Source organism: Sceloporus occidentalis, unplaced genomic scaffold (assembly GCF_023333645.1).
Source record: "Sceloporus occidentalis isolate IW3139 unplaced genomic scaffold, rSceOcc1.0.p SCAF_1, whole genome shotgun sequence".
Classification (NCBI taxonomy): Eukaryota; Metazoa; Chordata; class Lepidosauria; order Squamata; family Phrynosomatidae; genus Sceloporus; species Sceloporus occidentalis.
In genome coordinates, this window is record NW_028316981.1 from 287,600,446 (window position 1) to 287,619,958 (window position 19,513).

Below are 19,513 nucleotides of genomic sequence, written 5' to 3' on the forward strand. Positions count from 1 at the left end.
GCTGCCTGACGGAAGATAGGAAATTTAACTTTGGAAAAATGATGGACTGGAGGTTGGAATACATGGTTATTTGAAAAACTTTCCTATACCAACAATTTTTGTAATGGATAAAAGAAAGCACACTCCTTTTATGAGGACTAGTCAACTCCTATTAATTATGTTATACTACCTCGTATTTGCTCAGACCACCATCAGGAACTGCTGACTTATGGAGAGACATTTTTTACTTGAACCCAAACCAATCATGAAAGGTTCCCTCAGTGAAGTTTTGTGTCCATCCTAATTGTTCAATACCATCCAAACAACTACCCTAATGGAACTGTCTGTTAAGCATTCCTTATATGTGAGGTTTTTATGTTAACTCATATTTTAAGCCTATTTAAACATTTTGTTGTTGATGATTTAGTATTCTTTGTGAAGCAGAAATAAATAAAAGGGTTTTTTTAATCAGTAAGAAGGAAAGCACTTGTTTTGAGTACATATACTTCAGCAATCCCATGCAAGTTAATTAATTCTCAACACTATAGACTATTTCTGAATATTCTTCTTTGGGATTAAAATAAATTCTATACAATCCACAGCACAGGGCATGATCCTAAATTTTTATTTAGAATTTTTACAATAATCTACAACAGCTCTTTATAACAAAGTGTTACTCCACACAACCACTGAACTTAAACTAAATTAATTCTAACTCTGGTATGTTTAGTCTATCTGTATTTTCTGAACACAAAGGATTGGCCACATAAAGCATTTCTTCAAACATTTTAAGGTCATAATCTTAAACGCATTTACTTGGAAGTATCACTGAAATTGCAGGGACTCAAACCAGGAATTGTGTTTTAAGTTCCAGTCAATTCCCTCCATCCTATTCCAACCATGTTATTTGAAAGATTCTGTAAACTGAAAGCTTTTTCCCATGTCAGAAGGTAGCCCTAATCCCATGATTCGTCAGCTGCATGTCCTCCACTGTGTTCGTTCTCTTTGCCATGGAAAACCTACACAAACCAAATTGAGCAGATTTTCAGTTAGTATAGATAAAACTATGTACTGGTATAAAATTTTATTTCATATGATTACTTCTCTTATTTGATGTATTAGAAAGTACCTGCTTCATAGTGGCTGCCTAAAGGTTGGCAGAAATCTCAGTATTAAACATTTCTATTTTTATATTAGCTCATTTAATCAGTTTTCTACATGATAGTATTAACAAACCAACACAACTCTATACTAGAACTCAGGACCAAGAATTCTTGAGTAAAGTCTCCAATTGCTTGTCAGATACAAGACTGCTTATTACAATCTGAAAAACATGCTACTTTTTTGGCTATTGCAAATGTAGCAAGTAATCTCTATGCTGATCATGGGATTACTTCCATCAGAGTACCCATATGACTGCTGGGACACATTTGGTAGCATTTAGACTATCTGCAGCAACTGCTACACAGCAAACTTAGTAAGCAGGTTATTCCTTAACAATAGTTACCAGCACAAGGGAGTTTCAATTCCCTTTTGCCATTCTTGAAAAAGTATATGTTTCTATTGTACAAGAGAAACAAAAGCATAGCATTTGACATAACAGGTCCACAAAACTGCTTGCCCTTTGCTGCTCTTGCAAATGTAATGCGCTTCCATAAAAGCTTGGCACTAACCATGTCAAGATCATCAAAGGTGAATGGTCTCAAGCTACACTTCAGAATTCAAGTGCCTGAAGTAAAGGTAATTTCAAGAATGATCATTCAGCTCATGAAATTGGAGTGAGGTAATATTTATATACATGAAAGTAGTTGTAAGTACATAGACTACAGTAAATAACTTTATTGAAGATTAACAACTGGGAATATTAGGAAAAGAACTCCCACTTTGGTGGTTCCAAGTATCTGAATTATTTATTGGTTTACAGAAATAAGTAAAATGATGTCTGAGGAGAAGTCAGTAAGTTGATGCATATAATGCTCACGTTTACAGTGCAAAGATATGAAATTTCTTCTCATCTAGGGTTGCCATAATTCTCTACTAAAAACCGGGACAAAATGTAGGACAAAATTTAGACCAAAATGCAGGACATTTATGGTCCTCCATTTTCTTAAATGTCCTACATTTTGGGCTAAATTTTATCCTACAATTGTCCTATATTTTGGTCTACATTTTGGTCTACATTTTGTCTCAATTTTTAGTAGAGAATTATGGCAACCCTATTCTCATCATATTAGACCAGTGATTCCCAACCTTTGGTCTTGCATTGTTTTTGGACTTCAGCTCCCAGAAGCCTCAGTCATCATGAGAAGTCAAAGGATTTCACAGCAGTATCCATAATTTTTTATGGGTTTTTCAGGCTATGAGGCCGTGTTCTAGAAGAGTTTTTTCCTGACACTTCAGCAGCATCTGTGGCTGGCATCTTCAGATAATGCTGGAATGGAAGAGAGTGGGGTATATATACTGTTGGTTAATGGGAAGTGATGTGCATGTTAATCTGGGTATTGTTCTATTGTTGAATTGCCAACCACTACCATGTCAGGATGCACAGGGAAGCCACTGAAATCCACAAACACCTGGACAATATCAACCGGAAAGAAGAAACTCTTAAAGTGAACAAAATTTGGTTACCGGTCCTGAGGAATAGCAAAATGAGGACTCAGCAAATGCAAATGGGAAACCACTCAGAGTCAGGGGCTTTCCCAGCAGATAATGATCACCAATTAGCAGACACTAATCTTCTTTTGCATTAGCCTGCCAGCCTGAGGCCGGCCATCAGCACAGAACAATACACATACAAATCACTCCTGCATTCCCAGGCTCACACAGTATATATACACCCAACTTTTTCCAGGCAAGCATTCTCTGAAGATGCCAGCCACAGATGCTGGCGAAGCGTCAGGAAGAAACTTTTCTGGAACATGGCCACATAGCCCAAAAAACCCACAAAAAACTATGGATGCCGGCCATGGAAGCCTTCGACTTTACACCAAAGGTTCTTTCAGAATTACAGTACATTCTAGTTTCCAAACAGTTTACTTATCATTCACAGTGTATGTAGTTATTTTTAAGATTCACCTTTCGAGAATCAACAGATGCAAACATATTTCCCCTTGGAGTGCTAAAGCCAATTCCACAAGCAGTACAAGCAATTTCTTCTAGCCAGGCTGGTACTTCTTGTTGAGCCTCAAGAGAAAAAAACGCATTAGAAATTATTTAATTTGCTATTCGCAATTTAATAAAAAATAGAAATTCAAAGAACAAAAAGCAACTTACATCTGCTAGCACTTTGACCAGAGGCTGAGCAATAGAACTGTCTGTATGAGAGTCAAAGAAAGAAATTGCCTTGCCTATATTACCACAGCGCCCAGTTCGTCCAATTCTATGAACATATTCATCAATCGTAGAAGGGAGATCAAAATTTATAACATGTTGAACATTTTCAATATCCAGGCCCCTTGCTGCCACTGATGTGGCAACAAGCACAGGGCATTTTCCAGAACGAAAACAACGAAGAGCTTCTTCTCGTTCTCTCTGCTCTCGATCACTGGAAACAAACAAACAAAAAGCAGTTACCTCTTTTTCAAAAATGTATTCTGACAGCAATTCTAATACACAGGTATACAAACCATGCTTATAAAGTTGACAGTAAGATTACTTTCAAAGACCTACATGGAGCTGAAGCAGGAACTAGACTGAGGGTTGGGGGGGGGGGATGTTGTTCCTTCTACTGGCCACTTCCTCAAAGTCTACGTCCTGCCTACTGGAATGATGAAGGGGAACCAACCCAATGTAGGATCTTTCCCCTCCACTGTTGAAAAACTAATTTGTGAAGTGAAAATAGCAATCAAAAATATGTAAGAATATGTTTATGGGAATGTACAATGAAGCACAACCCTACAAATATTTAACTCAACCTGTGCCCCTCAACCCATATTAACATGTATTTCTTTTCTGACCACCAATGACATCTTAATAAAAAGGAGATTGTCACAAAAAAAGTTTATACAGTTTTGTTGTTACAAACTTTATACAGTTAGCCCTCTGTATCCAAAGATTCTGCATCCATGGATCCAACCACTCACAGCTTGAAAATATTTAAAAATTCAAAAAGCAAACCTTGATTTTGTCATTTTATACAAGGAACGCCATTTTACTATTCCATTGTATATACAGTGGGCCTTTGATATCTGCTGGGGTTTAGTTTAAGGAGCCCTTGTGGATAACAAAATATGTGAATGTTCAAATTAAAAATAGTATAGTAAAATGGTATCCCTAATATGTAATGGCAAAATCAAGGTTTGCTTTTGGGAATTTATATATATATTTTAATATTTTCAAGCTGTGAACAGCTGAATCCATGGATCAAGAATCTATGGATATGGAGGGCCAACTGTAATGGGACCTGAGCATCCATGGATTGTGATATCCATGGGGGTGAGTTCTTAGATACTGATACCAAGGGCCCACAGTAGCTTAAATAGCAAGACTAGAACTTGCATTTTACAAAATCGTTGATTGTCATTAATGTCTCCATCCTGAATTTGCAGTATCTTACAAAATGTTTTAGATATTTCAAATTCAATATGGGGCAGTGATCTCCTTTGTTTTTTGGTACTGTGAAGAAAATGGAGTAGACTCCTGAAAATTTTTGATTTATTGGAACTTCCTCTACTGCTTGAATTTGAAAAGATGTTGAATCTTTGTTTGTACAATTTGTTGTTTCAACTTGTCTCTTGGTTCAAGTGAAGGGAGGTACAGTGCTACCTCGGGTTACGAAATTAATTCGTTCCGCGGCGCCGTTCGTAACCCGATAAATTTCGCAACCCGAAAAGGCGCTGGAAAGCCGCTAGCCGCGCTTCACTTTTAAATTTCGCGCCGAAAATTTTTTCGTAACCCGAAAAAATCTTCGTAACCTGGAACAGTTTTTTTAAATCTAACTTTTTCGTACCCCGGAAATTTCGTAACGCGGTGAATTCGTATCCCGGGGTACCACTGTATCTTGATTTGGGTATTTCGTCGAATATAATGTGATAACCAGATTTTACTATCTAATACCCATTGATCCAATGTAATTTTTTGCCATATGTAGCCAAATTTTAATAACCTTCTTCCGACCTCAGTACCTTTCATGTCAATATTGTTTTGCTCTTTTATCTCATTTAATAACAAAGTTAATAATTCAGTTTGTTTGTATATTTCATCTTACATGCTACTAGATGAATCTGGTATTTCAGAATGAGGCATCAGGATTGTCTCATCCTGATCGGTCTCTCGTTGCCTTGAGGATTCTCCGCCTACTGCTGGCATTAGAAAATGGCAGCCCAAGCTTCTCTTGCCCTGGCCAATCAGCTGGTCTTTTGAACATTCTCTGCCCACTGAAGGAACTACAAAATGGTGGATCAGACTACTCACCATTTGTTCTCCACAACTGTCATTTTTTGAACTAGGAGAAACTGCCACTACTGCAGCGGTTTTTCCTCTAATCTCCTGGTAAATACTAGTTTGTTGATCAGCCTTACACTTTTAGCTAACATTTTGAACTGCCACTATTTTCTCAGTTAATTTTCCTTTTTTAACATGTTTAACTTTAATATTTTTTCCCTCAAGGTGCAAGCCCTGAATCTGCCCAGACTTCTTCCTCTACTTCAATTCTTTTTTAGATACTTTTATCTCCCCAGAGGAGGATCCAGGCTACTGCCTGGTCACTTCCACTTTTTTTGTAATTTTAAATTCTTTGACCTGTAGACTGGGATGATCATCTGGCATCCGCTTGGTCTTTGTCCCTTTTTTAAAAAATGTTAATATAAATGCATGTTTCTTAGGCATGATCAAAATGGAGGACATTTCAGCATTATTCCTAGACAGATGGCAGAAATGGACTTCCCTTTCTGGCCAATCCCCCCTCCCCCCATTCCAAACAGCACATTTGGGCATTGAACATGGCTTTACTTAAGATGGCCTCTTGCATATTTCAGAGGCTTATTGCATAACCAAACTCTTTGGGTTTCACACTGAACATGGGTTCACATGGCTATGCATATTGAACATGTCAAGGTGGTTTCACAGTTCTTGCACCAAGTGTACTTCTCAGAAGTGTGTACTTGGTCAAGGGACTTTGGTTTTTCTTCACTGTGCATGAGTTTGTAAAAATCACAGCAATTTACATTGGCCTTGCCTCAGAGGCTTTCTGATATCAATATCACCATTAAAGAACCAAAAACACACAGAAAAGGCACTTTGGAAAGTCACACTCTCTCGGCTTAAGAAACAGTGCCTGCATGCCTCTCAAGCTGACTCATATCATCATCATCATCATCATCATCACCATCACCACACTATCATTGTCAAACCAAGGGAGACTTGTTAGCATTAAAAGCACCCAAAATAAAAATTTTAAAAAACCTTGAGTCCTCTGGCCACTCACCACCTCTTCCTTCCTCCTCCTCCTCCTTCTGCTCCCCCTCCTCCTCCTCCTGCTCCCCCTCCTCCTCTTCCTCTTTTTCTTCTCCTCCTCCTGCTCCCCCCTCCTCCTCTTCCTCCTCTTCTTTCTTCTCCTCCTCCCCCTCCTCCATGCACCGGGGGCGGAGGAGTCAGAGGAGAAGGAGGTGGGCGCGTCGGGCCCGCGCAGGGAGGCGGGGAGGGCGGCGCGGGGCTTCCCCCTTTGCTTTCTCTGCCCCAGGCCACACGGCCCTCCTCTTCCTCCTCCGCGCGGTTGCCGACCCCTGCATTACCACCTTAGATGCCTTTAAGAAGGCAATCAAGACGGATCTCTTCCGAGCCACCCCCCAGACCTGCTTTAACAGCTTAAGATGATACTCCACTCGGAACTTGATGAGGAATCAGATTTTGATATTGCACATGTACAGGTATTTTAATGTGTTTTTAAATTTTGCTTTGCACAATGAGAATGTATTTTAACTATGTATAACTTTATATATGTGCTGTTCCCCCGCCTTGATCCGTAGGGAGAGGCGGGATATATAAATAATAATAATAATAATAATAATAATAATAATAATTATTCCAAGAATGGGAAGGGTGTTGCAGGGGCATTGTGTATTGCTGTGGGCAAGGTCACACAATTAGGGTTCAGGGAGTCACAGACAACCTGTAAGATGCATATTTTCCACCCCAATATAAAAGAACACAAGAAATAAAAGAGAGCCCGGCCACAAATGTAAGCACAGTATGGATCATCACAACAGTCCCAGAGGTAAAAGACAAAATCTGATTATAACTGAAAAGGGTAATTATTAGACCAAAACACTGGAAAAGCAAGAAAAAAAATGTAAAGAACAAGTTTTTTTTTGTTTATGTGAGTTATTTGTGCCATCTGCTCTGGCTAATGCACTTTTAAAAAAAATTGTTTCCCTCCCCCCCGCGTAAGGCTAATTCCACGTATACTTGAGCCCCATTCATTTGAATGAGGCTCGTGTGCGCGGCAGTGTGGGAGCGGCCCCTGCAGCTTGAGCATGTACACTCAAGTCCGCATATAGTGTGCCTGCGTATAACGCGGTCGCACTGTATTAAGGGCTACTATCTCTGGTCCCACATTGTGACATTATCCTTAGCCACTGCTGAAATTCTGCCTTCAAGACTCTTTTCAAAGTGGAGTTCAGCTCCAGGCTGAAAAAGATGCACCGCCCCTAATGACAGATGCTTACCCATGTATACTTGTTGTTGGTATATGTTCCTGACAAAGTAAAGTTGCAATGAAGTCTGCTTTTTTCTTAGTTTCCACAAACACCATTGTTCGCTCATTAGCTGTAATAAGGCAAATATTAACAGGTATCTTAGAATAGGAGTAGTTAACTAATTGTGTAAAGTAAAACTGTGTTTAAACCATGCTTAATACATTGCTCCTGAATCTACAGTGTATATACATATATAAGAAGAAAATCTTCTAACAAAAACTGACCCCCCCCCCCCCCAAAAAAAAAAACCAACAACTTGGGTCGGCTTATACATGGGTCAATGGTGGAATAGGGACCCAGTGCAAAGACATTAACAAGAGGAAGAGGTGAGAAGCCTTTGTAGTCATGCCAGGGCATGGAAGCAGCACTCCCATTACCCCTTCCTCGCCCAACCCAGGGACAGAAAGGCAGCTATCCCCCTTTCCTCACCTACTTTATGGCCTGAGCAATGGTGCAGCAACAGTGGAGACCATGGCAGCCATTTTTAATAGAGGCATTACTATATAAGCTTGGCAGTCTCTGAGGAGCTTAGACATTATGCCCTTATTAATAATAGCTATTGCAGTCTCAGTTTAGGTTCCACCATAATGCTGTTAAATGCAGCTTGGGGTGAAAAAGAGGAGGGCACCCTTTATTGTTCCAATGGTGGAATCTGTAGGTGTAGAATTCATGGCTATGGAGGGCTGACTGTAGTTATCTAAGAGAAGAGCCTGCTGACAAGTATAAGGAGTTATTTTACCTATGCCACCAAGAATCTCAACAAGCTTCTCTCTCTTGTCATACTGATTTACTTGAAGTATAGTCTGCTGAACATCGCTGCAGGCTCCACCCACTTGTCCAACAACAACAAATAAGTAGTCCGTCTTCAAAAATTCTCCAGCCAGTCTTTAGAATGAACAGAAAAAGGTTACTTTGAGATAGCAGTTAAAAGCTGCGTGGTGGGGGCTGTAATCAGAAAAATAACCTACAAAATTATGTTTCTACTTATATACTGTTTACTGTTATTATTATTAACCTTTTATAAAGCGCTGTAAATTTATTGGAACACACAAATTTATGAGATTACATGTTAGTCAAAAAAATGTACTACTAGACTAGTTCTACACGTAATATATTAATATAAATGTTATACCAAACTATGGCCTTATCTCAAAATTCCATTTTCCAAACCAAACTATTTCAGCACACATAAGTGTGTTTAATTCTGAACTTCGAACAAGTTGGTGCATGCAGAGAGCCAGGAATGAAGACCTTACAATGAATTTTGAATTTGAGCAAAACTGTAGTAAACATATATTTCACTTTGCTAATGGAAGTACTGGCCATACACTTTTACCTATCTTCTTGAAGGAAACTCCCACACCTCCCATAATGATCAGAAGTATCTTGGAGTGAAAACAGACCATAATATCAATATTAAATTATTATTGTTGTTGTTGTTGCACTGTAGATTTGCTAAATACTAATGGTGAGTCTACCTAAAACTGCTGCTTCACAAAACCTTTGTCAGGACAATATCAAAAAGTTCTTCACCTGGATTCAAAACCAGGAAATCCCCCCCCCCACCACCAATTTTCCTCTCTTTCTTCCTATCAGACTATGGAGATGTGGAGAGAGAGCAAACAGAGCCCCTAAGAAAGTGGGAGAGAGATGTGTGTATGTCCCTTCAAGTTGTCAGTCAATTTATGGCGACCCCATGAATTTCAGTTTTCTTAGGCAAGTAATAATCAGAGAAAATTATGTCACTTCCTTCCTGTACCTGATCTTCATTGGCAATCTGCCATCCAGGTTTTAAGCAGAACTAACCCTGCTTAGCCTCAAAGACTGGATGGGACCTAGCCCCTTTATTCAGGTAGATAACTCAAAATCAGTACAAAAGACAGTTTTTTCCCATGTCTAAATCCAAGTATTTTAGGTCACACAACAGCAGAGGCTGCAGTTTTTTCTTCTCAGCATGCATATCCTTACCAACAAGCAACTATTCTTGTTTTCTGTCATTCTTATCTCCTGCCTGCAAGTCCCACTGGATGGCTCCCTTGCCTGGAAAAATTAAACGCTTCTTTATTCAGTTGGGCCACAACATTTAAAATGCCCCATGTATCTTCCCTCAACATAAAAAAAAACCTGCAGAATGGAATACTTGTAAACTGGTCCACCCCAAAAAGTACAACCTGAACCTCTCTATGCTTCTTGAGAGGGGAATCATATGCATGTCTGTGACAATTTTTTAAAATCACTTTGAAGTCCTTAGGAGTCGAAAAGAAGTGCTTTCACTGCGAATTAAGAGGAATATCATGTATTTCCAACAGGATCAACATTGACATAAGTACAATCATTTTAAAGGTGTGCGTTCCACCTTAGGTGCAAAAATGAGAATTTATGGCCAAAATATACTAAGATAACCCCATGAAGTCTTCAAGACTCTGTCAATCTCCATTCTAACAATGCATCTCTGTAGTCAAGCTCATGGGCCACTGTAACAACACTGCCTTTTGGACAGCACAATGGACTGAAAATGGGTTTTTCTAGACCACCAGGGCCTGTAAATTCTCTAAGAGGTCAGCAATGGCCTCTCCCTTATGACTGAAGATTCAAAATGCTTGGCGCACTATGATCTTGTTTTAAAATAGCTTTCAGGGTTTGACAGGTTTTAACCACTTGAAAATGGGATAATTTTTAGTCTTCTATTCCTAGGGCTTATTGTCTTTGAACAATTGTATTCATTTCTTAACTTGCTGCCATTGAAGTTCTTTGTCCAAACAGGTCATATGAAAAAAGAAAGGAGGGGATATTTTAAAAGCAAAGTTGTGATTAAAGGGGGTGACAAATAAAAGGAATGAAGTTTAAGAGGAGAGTGACTGACAGAACACAAGACTTGAAAAAAAAATACCTAAGAACAAGAAAAGCTTAAAAAGGAGGAGAAAAAAAATCTGCTCTAAACTAAGGCAGGTAAGTAAGACAGAGCTAGAGGACCAGATTTTAAATATAAACATCCCTGTCATATGATTCTTGCCTTACATGTCAAGATGATGCCTATAATTTTGGATACCCTCTCACACCAGAGAATGTGAGTGTGTGTGCCTTCAAATCACCTGTACTTATGGCAACCTCATTAATTTCATAGGGTTTTCTTAGGAAATGAATAGTCAGAGGTTATGCCATTGCCTTCCTTCAGCACTTGGTATTCCTTGGTAGTCTCCCATCCAAGTACTAATCAGGACCAATCCTGCTTAGCTTCCAAATCAAACAAGATATGGTGTCTTCAGGGTATTTAGGCCTTACCAGTTTGAAAAACTGACTTCTTTAGGAATATTCTTTCTCTGGTTAGATAATACAAAAGTCTGGATTAATGATTTGTATTTTTAAAATCAATTGTGAATACATACCTCTGGATTTCTTCAGGAAAGGTAGCACTAAACATAAGTGTTTGACGTTGATCCTTTGAGGGCATGCCTGGGCTTGAAATCAATTTCTTCATTTCAGGACCAAATCCCATGTCCAGCATACGGTCTGCTTCATCTAACACCAAATATTTTAACTTGCTCAGCCCAATCTAAAGAAATTTTAGTGAACAAAATTTAGTCCACAAATAAAGGCACACATGGATTGTTATGTAACAGCTGTACAAACACAAAGCAGTATAGCACTTAATAAAGATAATCTATGACATTTCTGTGTTTCCATCTACTGGATATTAAGTTTCACATTAACTCCAGACCAAAACATAAATCACTAACAGTTAATAAATACACTTCTATGACTTGATTATGACCTAACTACAACAGGTTTTCAAAGTACCAACCTGTCACCATTGAAAAGGAACTGAGCCTCTTTACACTTAGTGAAAGTATATTTTCTGCAGCTAAACTGGTGCTACTAGTTAGAAGAGAAATATAACTTTGGCCATAAGTTTTTTTTCTGCATTTAACATAGTCTCAAAGTGTTCAGGGTGTACTTACCCAAATTTCTTCTCTTCACAACAATTCAGATGCCTTTTTCCCCCCTTCCTGCCTCAAATGTATCATACTACAGTAGTGCAGTCTAATTTCTGATAGTTTAATGACAAATCACATACATGAGAATGCCTAAGACGTGAAATTCAATGGCGAGCTTGGGAGCACCATTGCCATAATAGACAACACTTGGTTAACTGGATTACTGGTGTAAACTCATCAAGGGCAACTCATATCTTCCTTAGCTAATGAAAATGGAGTAGCCTGCTATGCTGGCCATGAATTCACTCTCCCATTCTTCTGGGCCCAATGACAGAAAGAAAGAAAAGCCCTAATTTCTCCCTTGCCTAATAATACAGAACATCATTTTTGGTAAAGCTGGATGAACTCATCCTACTGATCATTAGTTTTCATGAAAGATCTTATTTTGCATCTATATATCCAACCCCCTTTATTGAAGCAGTGCTAAGTATTTAAGAATTAGAAGAGCCTTAAAAAGTAAGAAAATATTCACACATGGATCCTACCTTTCCTCTGTTTATGATATCCAACAGCCTTCCTGGGGTAGCACACAATATATTACACCCTTGCATTATCTGATGAATTGTATGACCCATTTGTATACCTCCATAAATGACAACTGGCCTTATACATGTTCTATTCAACAAAAAAATCCATGTTACATTTCTCATTTAATTATAAACAGTAAATGCATTAATATTAACACATATAAACCTAACTGCATGGATGCAACTGCACTCATATCGCAAAATAGTACTAGGACTAAATCTGTGTTACTTTTAACAAAATGTTTAAGTGAAATGGCACTACTTATTTGCAACATGTCATACTCTATTTAGTTGCCCAAAATCAAACCCAAAGAAGAGTAATAACAGTATCCCCATTGTACATTTTATTGGAGCTTGAACTAAATTCAAGTACTAAGCACACCTACTTAAAACATGAGGTTGAAAAGCAGTGATGTTTGATGGACTACATTCAAAATTATGTGGTCACATATTATTCCTCCTGGAGTTAGAAAAAGTACTTTAATATGACATTCATCAGCACCCTAAGGGGTGCTTTTGTCAAGGGAAATAAGAAGGACATTCCCCCCTCCCCAGAACATATAAACAATACTGCACCAATTGTCAGACAGCACAGAATGCTGCAAGGGAGAGAAGAGAGAAAGGAAATTCCATCATAGTGGCACATATGTGCTATTATGTGGAGCCCAGGACAACAGGTCAGACCACTCTAGTCCATCACAATAAGCTAATAGTATTTTAATTCTGAGGTTATCATAACAGCTAAACAGTTACAAAAACTGACTGAAATATCATATTACCACTTCACAAGAATGGTATAGTCCCCAACATTAATTGCTGTTTCTTGCGCTAATCTGCCTGAAATTTTAATGTATTCCTATTGGATAATTTTAATTTTTTATGTTTATTTTTTTATAGGTTGATCACTGTTCTTATCACTGGAGGGAGGGCTGGGGTTTTGGGGTTTTAAATTGTAATTTTTAATTGTTTAATGTTTTATTTATACTGTTGCAATCTACTTTGATTCCTTTGTGAAAAAGCTGAATACAAATAATAATAATAATAATAATAATAATAATAATAATCCAGATCCTATTTCTCTCCAAAATCACTTCCCTGTTAATACCAATTTGTAAAAGTCTATGGATAGCTACCATTAAGCATCAACATCAAGTTTCCATTGTGGTTATACTCCACAAGTTTTTTTTCTTCTCCGTGGTATGTTTTTGGGATCTAATATAGCATGATTCTGTGGTGCGCAAACCCACAAATAAGAGCAACTCATTTCTCACAATAATGATGGCAATCAATCCTTTATTGTAGAATACATTAAGTATGAAATGACAGATCAGAATGACAATTTTTCCCTTTTTTCTGTACCTTCAGTTAGTTATAGCTCCCTAACAGTAAAAATGACTCCAAAACCATCAGTTCATATGAGCCTCTTAGTGGGAATATTAACATTTCCATCAATTTTGGTATCAATGGGGGTCAATTTCCATCTGAAAATGTGGTTTATAAGTTTATTTCCAGTTTTTGCTTTGGTGAGTTTTGGTCAATTTTCACTTCCTTGTCAGGTTTGAAACAATTATATGGAAAAGTACCACTCCAGGAATGGCGATTTTGGGTTTGGAGGCATTCCCCCCCTCCCTATTTTTAAAAATAATTTTCCAGGGTTTCAGGGCCAGAGCGTCAGGGACACGGAGGCTGAAAAAATGGAGTGGGGAGCTACATTTTCCTACACCTGGATTTACATCTCTATAGATTTTAGGTCATTCTGTCTTTCTAACATAAGATATTATACATTCATTCTTGGTCTCTGTGCTTCACCCAAATGGGTTTCACGATAGCCCCCATTCAGAATGTTCAAGAGCTGAATAACTTGACAGGAATCCCACCCTCTCTAACTACTGTGCATTTCCTAAGCCCCCTCAAGCTACCATGCCTTCAGTTTCTCTATGGCCACAGGCAGACTGACTTCCATTCGGTCGCTCTGCTCTTTGGCTAAGTAGTTATCCCTTAATTTTTTTATCCTTCCTCCTTTAATTCATTAAATTCTTATTCTGATTTCTTATTCTTTCTTTTACTGCTATATAGCTGATCAGCCCCAACTGCAGGCTTGTCATCCACAGATAGGCTGTACATGTTGCCCATCACCATTAAAATCAATGGGACTTGAGGTCATGCCGATTTTTCGCATTTGCAGGGGGGTGGTCCAGAATGGAAACCCTTGCAGATATGAAGAGCCGAGTGAGTGAGTGAGTGAGTGAGTGAGAGAGAGAGTGTGTGTGTGTGTGATTCTTGTCTTTTTTTCAGACATCTCCTTATTCCCTTCCTCTCTCTCATTCCTGTGGGCTTACCTCCCTCTCTAAAATTTGTATCCCTTGAGGCCAGAACATTTCACTTAACGACAGACACTGTTCCAGCCTCTTCAGCGTTGCTTTCTCAAACATTTCAACCCTCTCTGAGATCCTTAGTGCATGAAATTAACTGTGCTTCCAGATATATTTTGTTTGGAAAAAGGGGACATCATGGAGAAGCCCTCCATTTGTAGGTTTTACAGCACAAGCCATGAAAAAATGGGCTTGTTGCTTAAAGCTCCACTGTTGGGAGAAATCCCTTCAAGTTGCCCACCAGGCTGCTTCCCACCAGCCTCTCTTCTCAGCTTCTGCCAAAATTACCACATGCAAGTCAAAATCAACATCAGTACTGATGGCTGCTTCAGTACTGACTGTTATCAGCCATTTCTACGGTACTGCCAACTCAACATCATTGCCTTTACTCACCCCAGAATCTACATGGTAACCAGGGATTTAACCTCAATTCTGGGAGTGAAGCCTGGAATATCTGCTCACTCTAAATTTGGCCATAAGAGACCAGTTTCTCCAGGGAGACAGGCGATCCTGGACGGAAGAAATGAAAACACTCCAAGCACTGATTGGTAACAACTTCGGTTTCATTGCTGGTTACACCTCAGACATATATGGCATCAACTACTGCTACTCCATCTATGGCACCTTCTGTACCTACAGAAGTACTGGTGTCTCCCTCAGTCTATCAAGTAGAATCCTTGTTAGGGCAAAATAATTACTGGTAATTCATCTGACTCTCTCTCTACTTTCAGGATTTAGGCCACAATGTCAACCCCAAAAAGTCTATTTTAGAGCCAATGAGGATGATTTACTTCACATGGGTGACATGAGGCTCCTGCACATGATGGACTTATCTTCTGCTCAACAGGGCAGAGGCAATCAAAGACAATGTCTGAGCAGTACTCTCTCACCATCACTGTGCACCCTGCTCATACAAGAGAGACTGTTGAGCCTTGTAGGTAATCACATGGCACGCCTGCAGTTCCAATCTCTTCAGCATGTCAGCAAGCAGACATTAAACCTCCTTTGCATATCTTCCAACCCTGAGGCCCGTAATTAGCAACAAAACAATATACATGCAAATCACTCCTCCTTTCCCAGGGTGACACAGTGTGTGTGTGTGTGTGTATCCAACTCTTTTCCAGGCAAGCATTCTCTGAAGGTGCCAACCACAGATGCTGGTGAAACGTCAGGAAGAAAACTCTTCTAGAACATGGCCACATAGCCCGAAAACCCCCAAAAAACTCTTCAAAAAACTCTTCAGCATTGATTTCTTCAAACATTTTGACCCTCTCTGAGATCCTTAGTGCATGAAGTTAACAATGCCTCCCAACCATCCAAGCTCCTTTGTAGCATGTTCTTTCATCTCCCAGATCTGTTGTGCATGCTGACTACAGATGCTTTGCTGATCACACTGTGGCGATGTCACTGTACAAATACATTGGGTACATCATAAAGTAGGGCTACATATCAACACTTTAATGCTACTGGCAGTTGTCAAGGCCTTCTGTGCACTCACACAAAAGCTAAGAAAGAGAGTGGTGCAAGTTACATCAAACATTACAACTATCTGCTTGAGGGAAGTACATATGTGAAGCTAGTACTCAATCTAACCATGCATCAGGAGACAATTTCATCCTGTCACTGTACATCTAGAGGGTACTGAGAAATGTGTTGGCACTCTCTCTCTCAGTCATACTCATGCACCTTACCATACCTGTTTCTGCCCTTTCCTCTACTGGTGAAGGTCATAGTGAAAAATAGACAGAGACAGACCAAATGCAATTCTGGTTACACTATAGTATTAGCCAAAACAATTATGAGTTGCTTCACTTTTATGTCTATCATATGTCTCTTCTACAGATACTAGACCACCCAAACTGGCAAGTTCTCCACTCAAATGTCAAAATGTTGCAATTCATAGCCTGGAGAATACTTCCATAACTTCCTCCTCATATTGATTCTGTCTGTTTTAAGGAAGGATTTGCCCAGAAGGTCAACACAAATGGAAGTTGTTTTGCATTCACATTTAGGTTTGAATCTGCAACTACAGAGGCAGTGTCCATGGTCCTGCACTGCTTGTTGCACCTTAGTCTGCAAGGACTAGTTTTTTCCTCCTTGAAAGTGTATTTGGCTATGATTGTGGCTTATCAACCACCATCACCATTTTATGCTATGCTTTTTCAAACCCAGTAGTTAAGTAGCTTCTTAGAGATCTAGTTCATCTGTACCCTCCAGTGGCTCCTCCAACTCCACCATGGTTACTACCTTTGGTCCTCTCATGCACAGGTCTTTTTAGTCTTTTGCATCTGTGGATGAGTGCATCCAGACTAAGAAAGTGATTTTCCTGCTGGCCATCACTTCCACAAGATGGACAAGTGAACGCACAACTTTTTGGTCTGATGAGCCCTTTCTCTTCACCAGGATGAGATCATGCTTTGTCCAGGAATTGTCTTCATCTCTAAGGTAGTTTCACACTTCGATATGAATCAGGACATTGTCTTTCCTACCTCCTACCCTCAGACATCATCTCCCTTGGAACAGACACTTCAGTGACCAGCTGTCCATCAAGTGCTGGTTTTCTACATACAGCAGACAGCTACTTTCTGACTCTCAAAAGGATTGTCCATCTGCTATGGTGGACTGAAGAAAGAAGCAAGTGTTGTGTCAAGGAGTATCCAAATATGTAAGCAGAAACTACATGCCTTAGTTACAAGCTGGCCAAACAACCCATACCAGTAGGTCTTAAGGCCCATTGTACAAGGGTAATGGCTTCCTCTACAGTTTTACTTTATGGTGTTCCTCTACCTGACCTAGGTAAAGCTACAACATGGTCACAGCCGCCCACTTTCATTCAACATTACAAATTAGACTGCAAAGCCAGAATGGATGCCTGATTTAGACACACTGTCCTCTCTTCTATTCTCTCAAGTGATCTGATCCATCATCCTATGGTAAGCTTCACAGTCACACATTTGTGTGAGGCATGGAGACCATGAAGAAGAACAAGTTACTTACATGTAACTGGGGTTCTCTGAGTGGTCATCTATCCCCTCACATAACTCACCGTACTTTCCTCTGTTTCAAGTCCCTATATATTTCATAGTGAACTTCAAAACTAACGGTGTGCTAGTGTGGCAGGCTAGGACATCATGCTAGAGAGGGAGGGAGAGAGCAGCACTCCCACAAAGCTACTCAGCTCTAGAACAATCCAAATGGGGTTTCTATGCAAGCACAAAATCCATCTGTGTGATTACCATATTTTCCGGCATATAAAGCAACTGGGGGTATAAGACAACCCCCAAGTCACACACTGGCAGCATCCCTGGCCTCTTATAAGGGGGTCTCGCGCTGGCTTGTGAGGCTCCAGAGCTGGTCGGGCTGAGATAAAGAGCCAGCCCCTTATTCCTCGCCACCACTGCTGCCACTCAGGATACTCCGTTCCTCCAGCGGCTTCAGAAGGCTGCCACTGCTGCTACCCGGGATACTCCGCTCATCCAGCGGCTTCCGTGGCGGACATCTGAAGCCACTGGAGGAGCAGTGTATCCTGAGTGGAGGTAGCGAGGTGCCGGCTCTTTACCTCAGCCCAATAGGCTCTGGAGCCGCTTCTCCACCGCCTTTTGCAGCAACAATGGTGGAGAGAGAGCCCAGCAGCGGTACCCACCTCAGGCCTCCAGAGAGACCACCTCAAGCCGGTGCAAGTGCCTGCTGGGAGAGGAACCAGCAAGGACCCCAGAGACAGAGAGGTGGCTACACCATTCGCCTGTCTCTGCGGTCAGAATCTGGCACATAAGACAGGAGTAAAAAGTCGCTTTATATGCCAGAAAATACGGTACACATAATTACAGATTTATTACAGATAAGCAATCTGTTCTTAAGTGGTCTCTTACATGATTATGCTAGTGTTGGCCTCCCCTTCAGAGGTCAGCCTCACATATGTGTTCTGAAATCTCAGTTTTTAATATTTACTACTGCATAACTATTTTGAATTTCCCAGAGTTCATGGCTTTATCAGATTTTGTTCTCCGAACCAGTTGTACAGTAAGGAACTGTAAAGTTAAGCCTCTAATATTATTTTCCATATTTTCCAGGAATCATAAAGGAATTCCTGTTGTCATTATGATATATATGTTGAGCAAAGGTTTAGTTCCAACCTTTTTTAATTAAAAAAAAAAAAACAATCGCTTGACTTACCCAAGGAATTCAATTTCAAATTAATGTAGCAACTTGCTACCAGTCTAGCCAATATCCATTCAAACTAAGACTTAATTTTAAAAAAAAGCATACCACTGTAACTAAATTCAGCTATTTAATGGATTCATATTAACAGCACTGTTTTATAACGTAAAAAACAACAAAATACAAAATTCACAAGCAATGATACCTATATTGGGCCAACTCCAAAACATAAAATACATTATGCAAGCATTCAATGCTTCATTGGATTCTTCATCAAGCAAATGAAGTCATACAGGAGAAAAAAGGTGACCATGTTAAGACTCACATACCTACATTATATCTGAGATGTTGTCAGTTAAAATAATACTGAGCAGTTTCAATGCAGGCAGAGGCTACTTCCCTTACTCGCCCTGTGATGAATAGGGACAAAGAGCAATAAAAGACAGGTAGTAAAATTTCAACTGGATTAGCCACAGAAAAATAACTTCTCTTGAGATCCAGCTGTCTGTCCTGTGGGAAGCTATTTATTGATCTTTGTCCCTGCTCCTCACATGGACAATAGGGGGAATGTCCCCTGCTTGCACTGAGATACCTCAATACTGACTTCTCATACAGAATGTAGGCCTGTGAGTATAACTTCATCACCATTTTTCTCCTGTATGATTTTTAACATCTCTGCAAAGAAGCTTTGAAAGCTTGTATAATATATTTTATGCTTTGGAGTTTATTTTATTTATTTATTTGTGGTATTTATACCCCGCCCTTCAGAGCTAAAGGCTCTCAGAGCG

The 19,513-nt window shown here is 39.6% G+C and overlaps 1 protein-coding gene across 3 annotated transcripts in view; it reads right to left on the bottom strand.

Annotated features, from left to right (window-relative positions):
- Positions 1 to 591: 591 nt before the first annotated feature.
- The window catches only part of DDX4 (DEAD-box helicase 4), a 51,445-nt gene continuing 32,523 nt past the window's right edge, over positions 592 to 19,513 (bottom strand). For 2 of the 3 annotated variants that reach the window (XM_089495585.1, XM_089495577.1), the window contains 7 exons: positions 12,154 to 12,283; positions 11,060 to 11,226; positions 8,413 to 8,558; positions 7,644 to 7,743; positions 3,253 to 3,523; positions 3,055 to 3,162; positions 592 to 998 (listed from right to left, as the gene is read on the bottom strand). In XM_089495585.1, coding sequence (XP_089351711.1) covers positions 936 to 998; positions 3,055 to 3,162; positions 3,253 to 3,523; positions 7,644 to 7,743; positions 8,413 to 8,558; positions 11,060 to 11,226; positions 12,154 to 12,283 — 985 coding nt within the window. In that variant the 3' untranslated portion in view covers positions 592 to 935. The remainder of the gene's footprint in view (positions 999 to 3,054; positions 3,163 to 3,252; positions 3,524 to 7,643; positions 7,744 to 8,412; positions 8,559 to 11,059; positions 11,227 to 12,153; positions 12,284 to 19,513) is intronic. The other variant, XM_089495566.1, reaches the window with a different exon arrangement.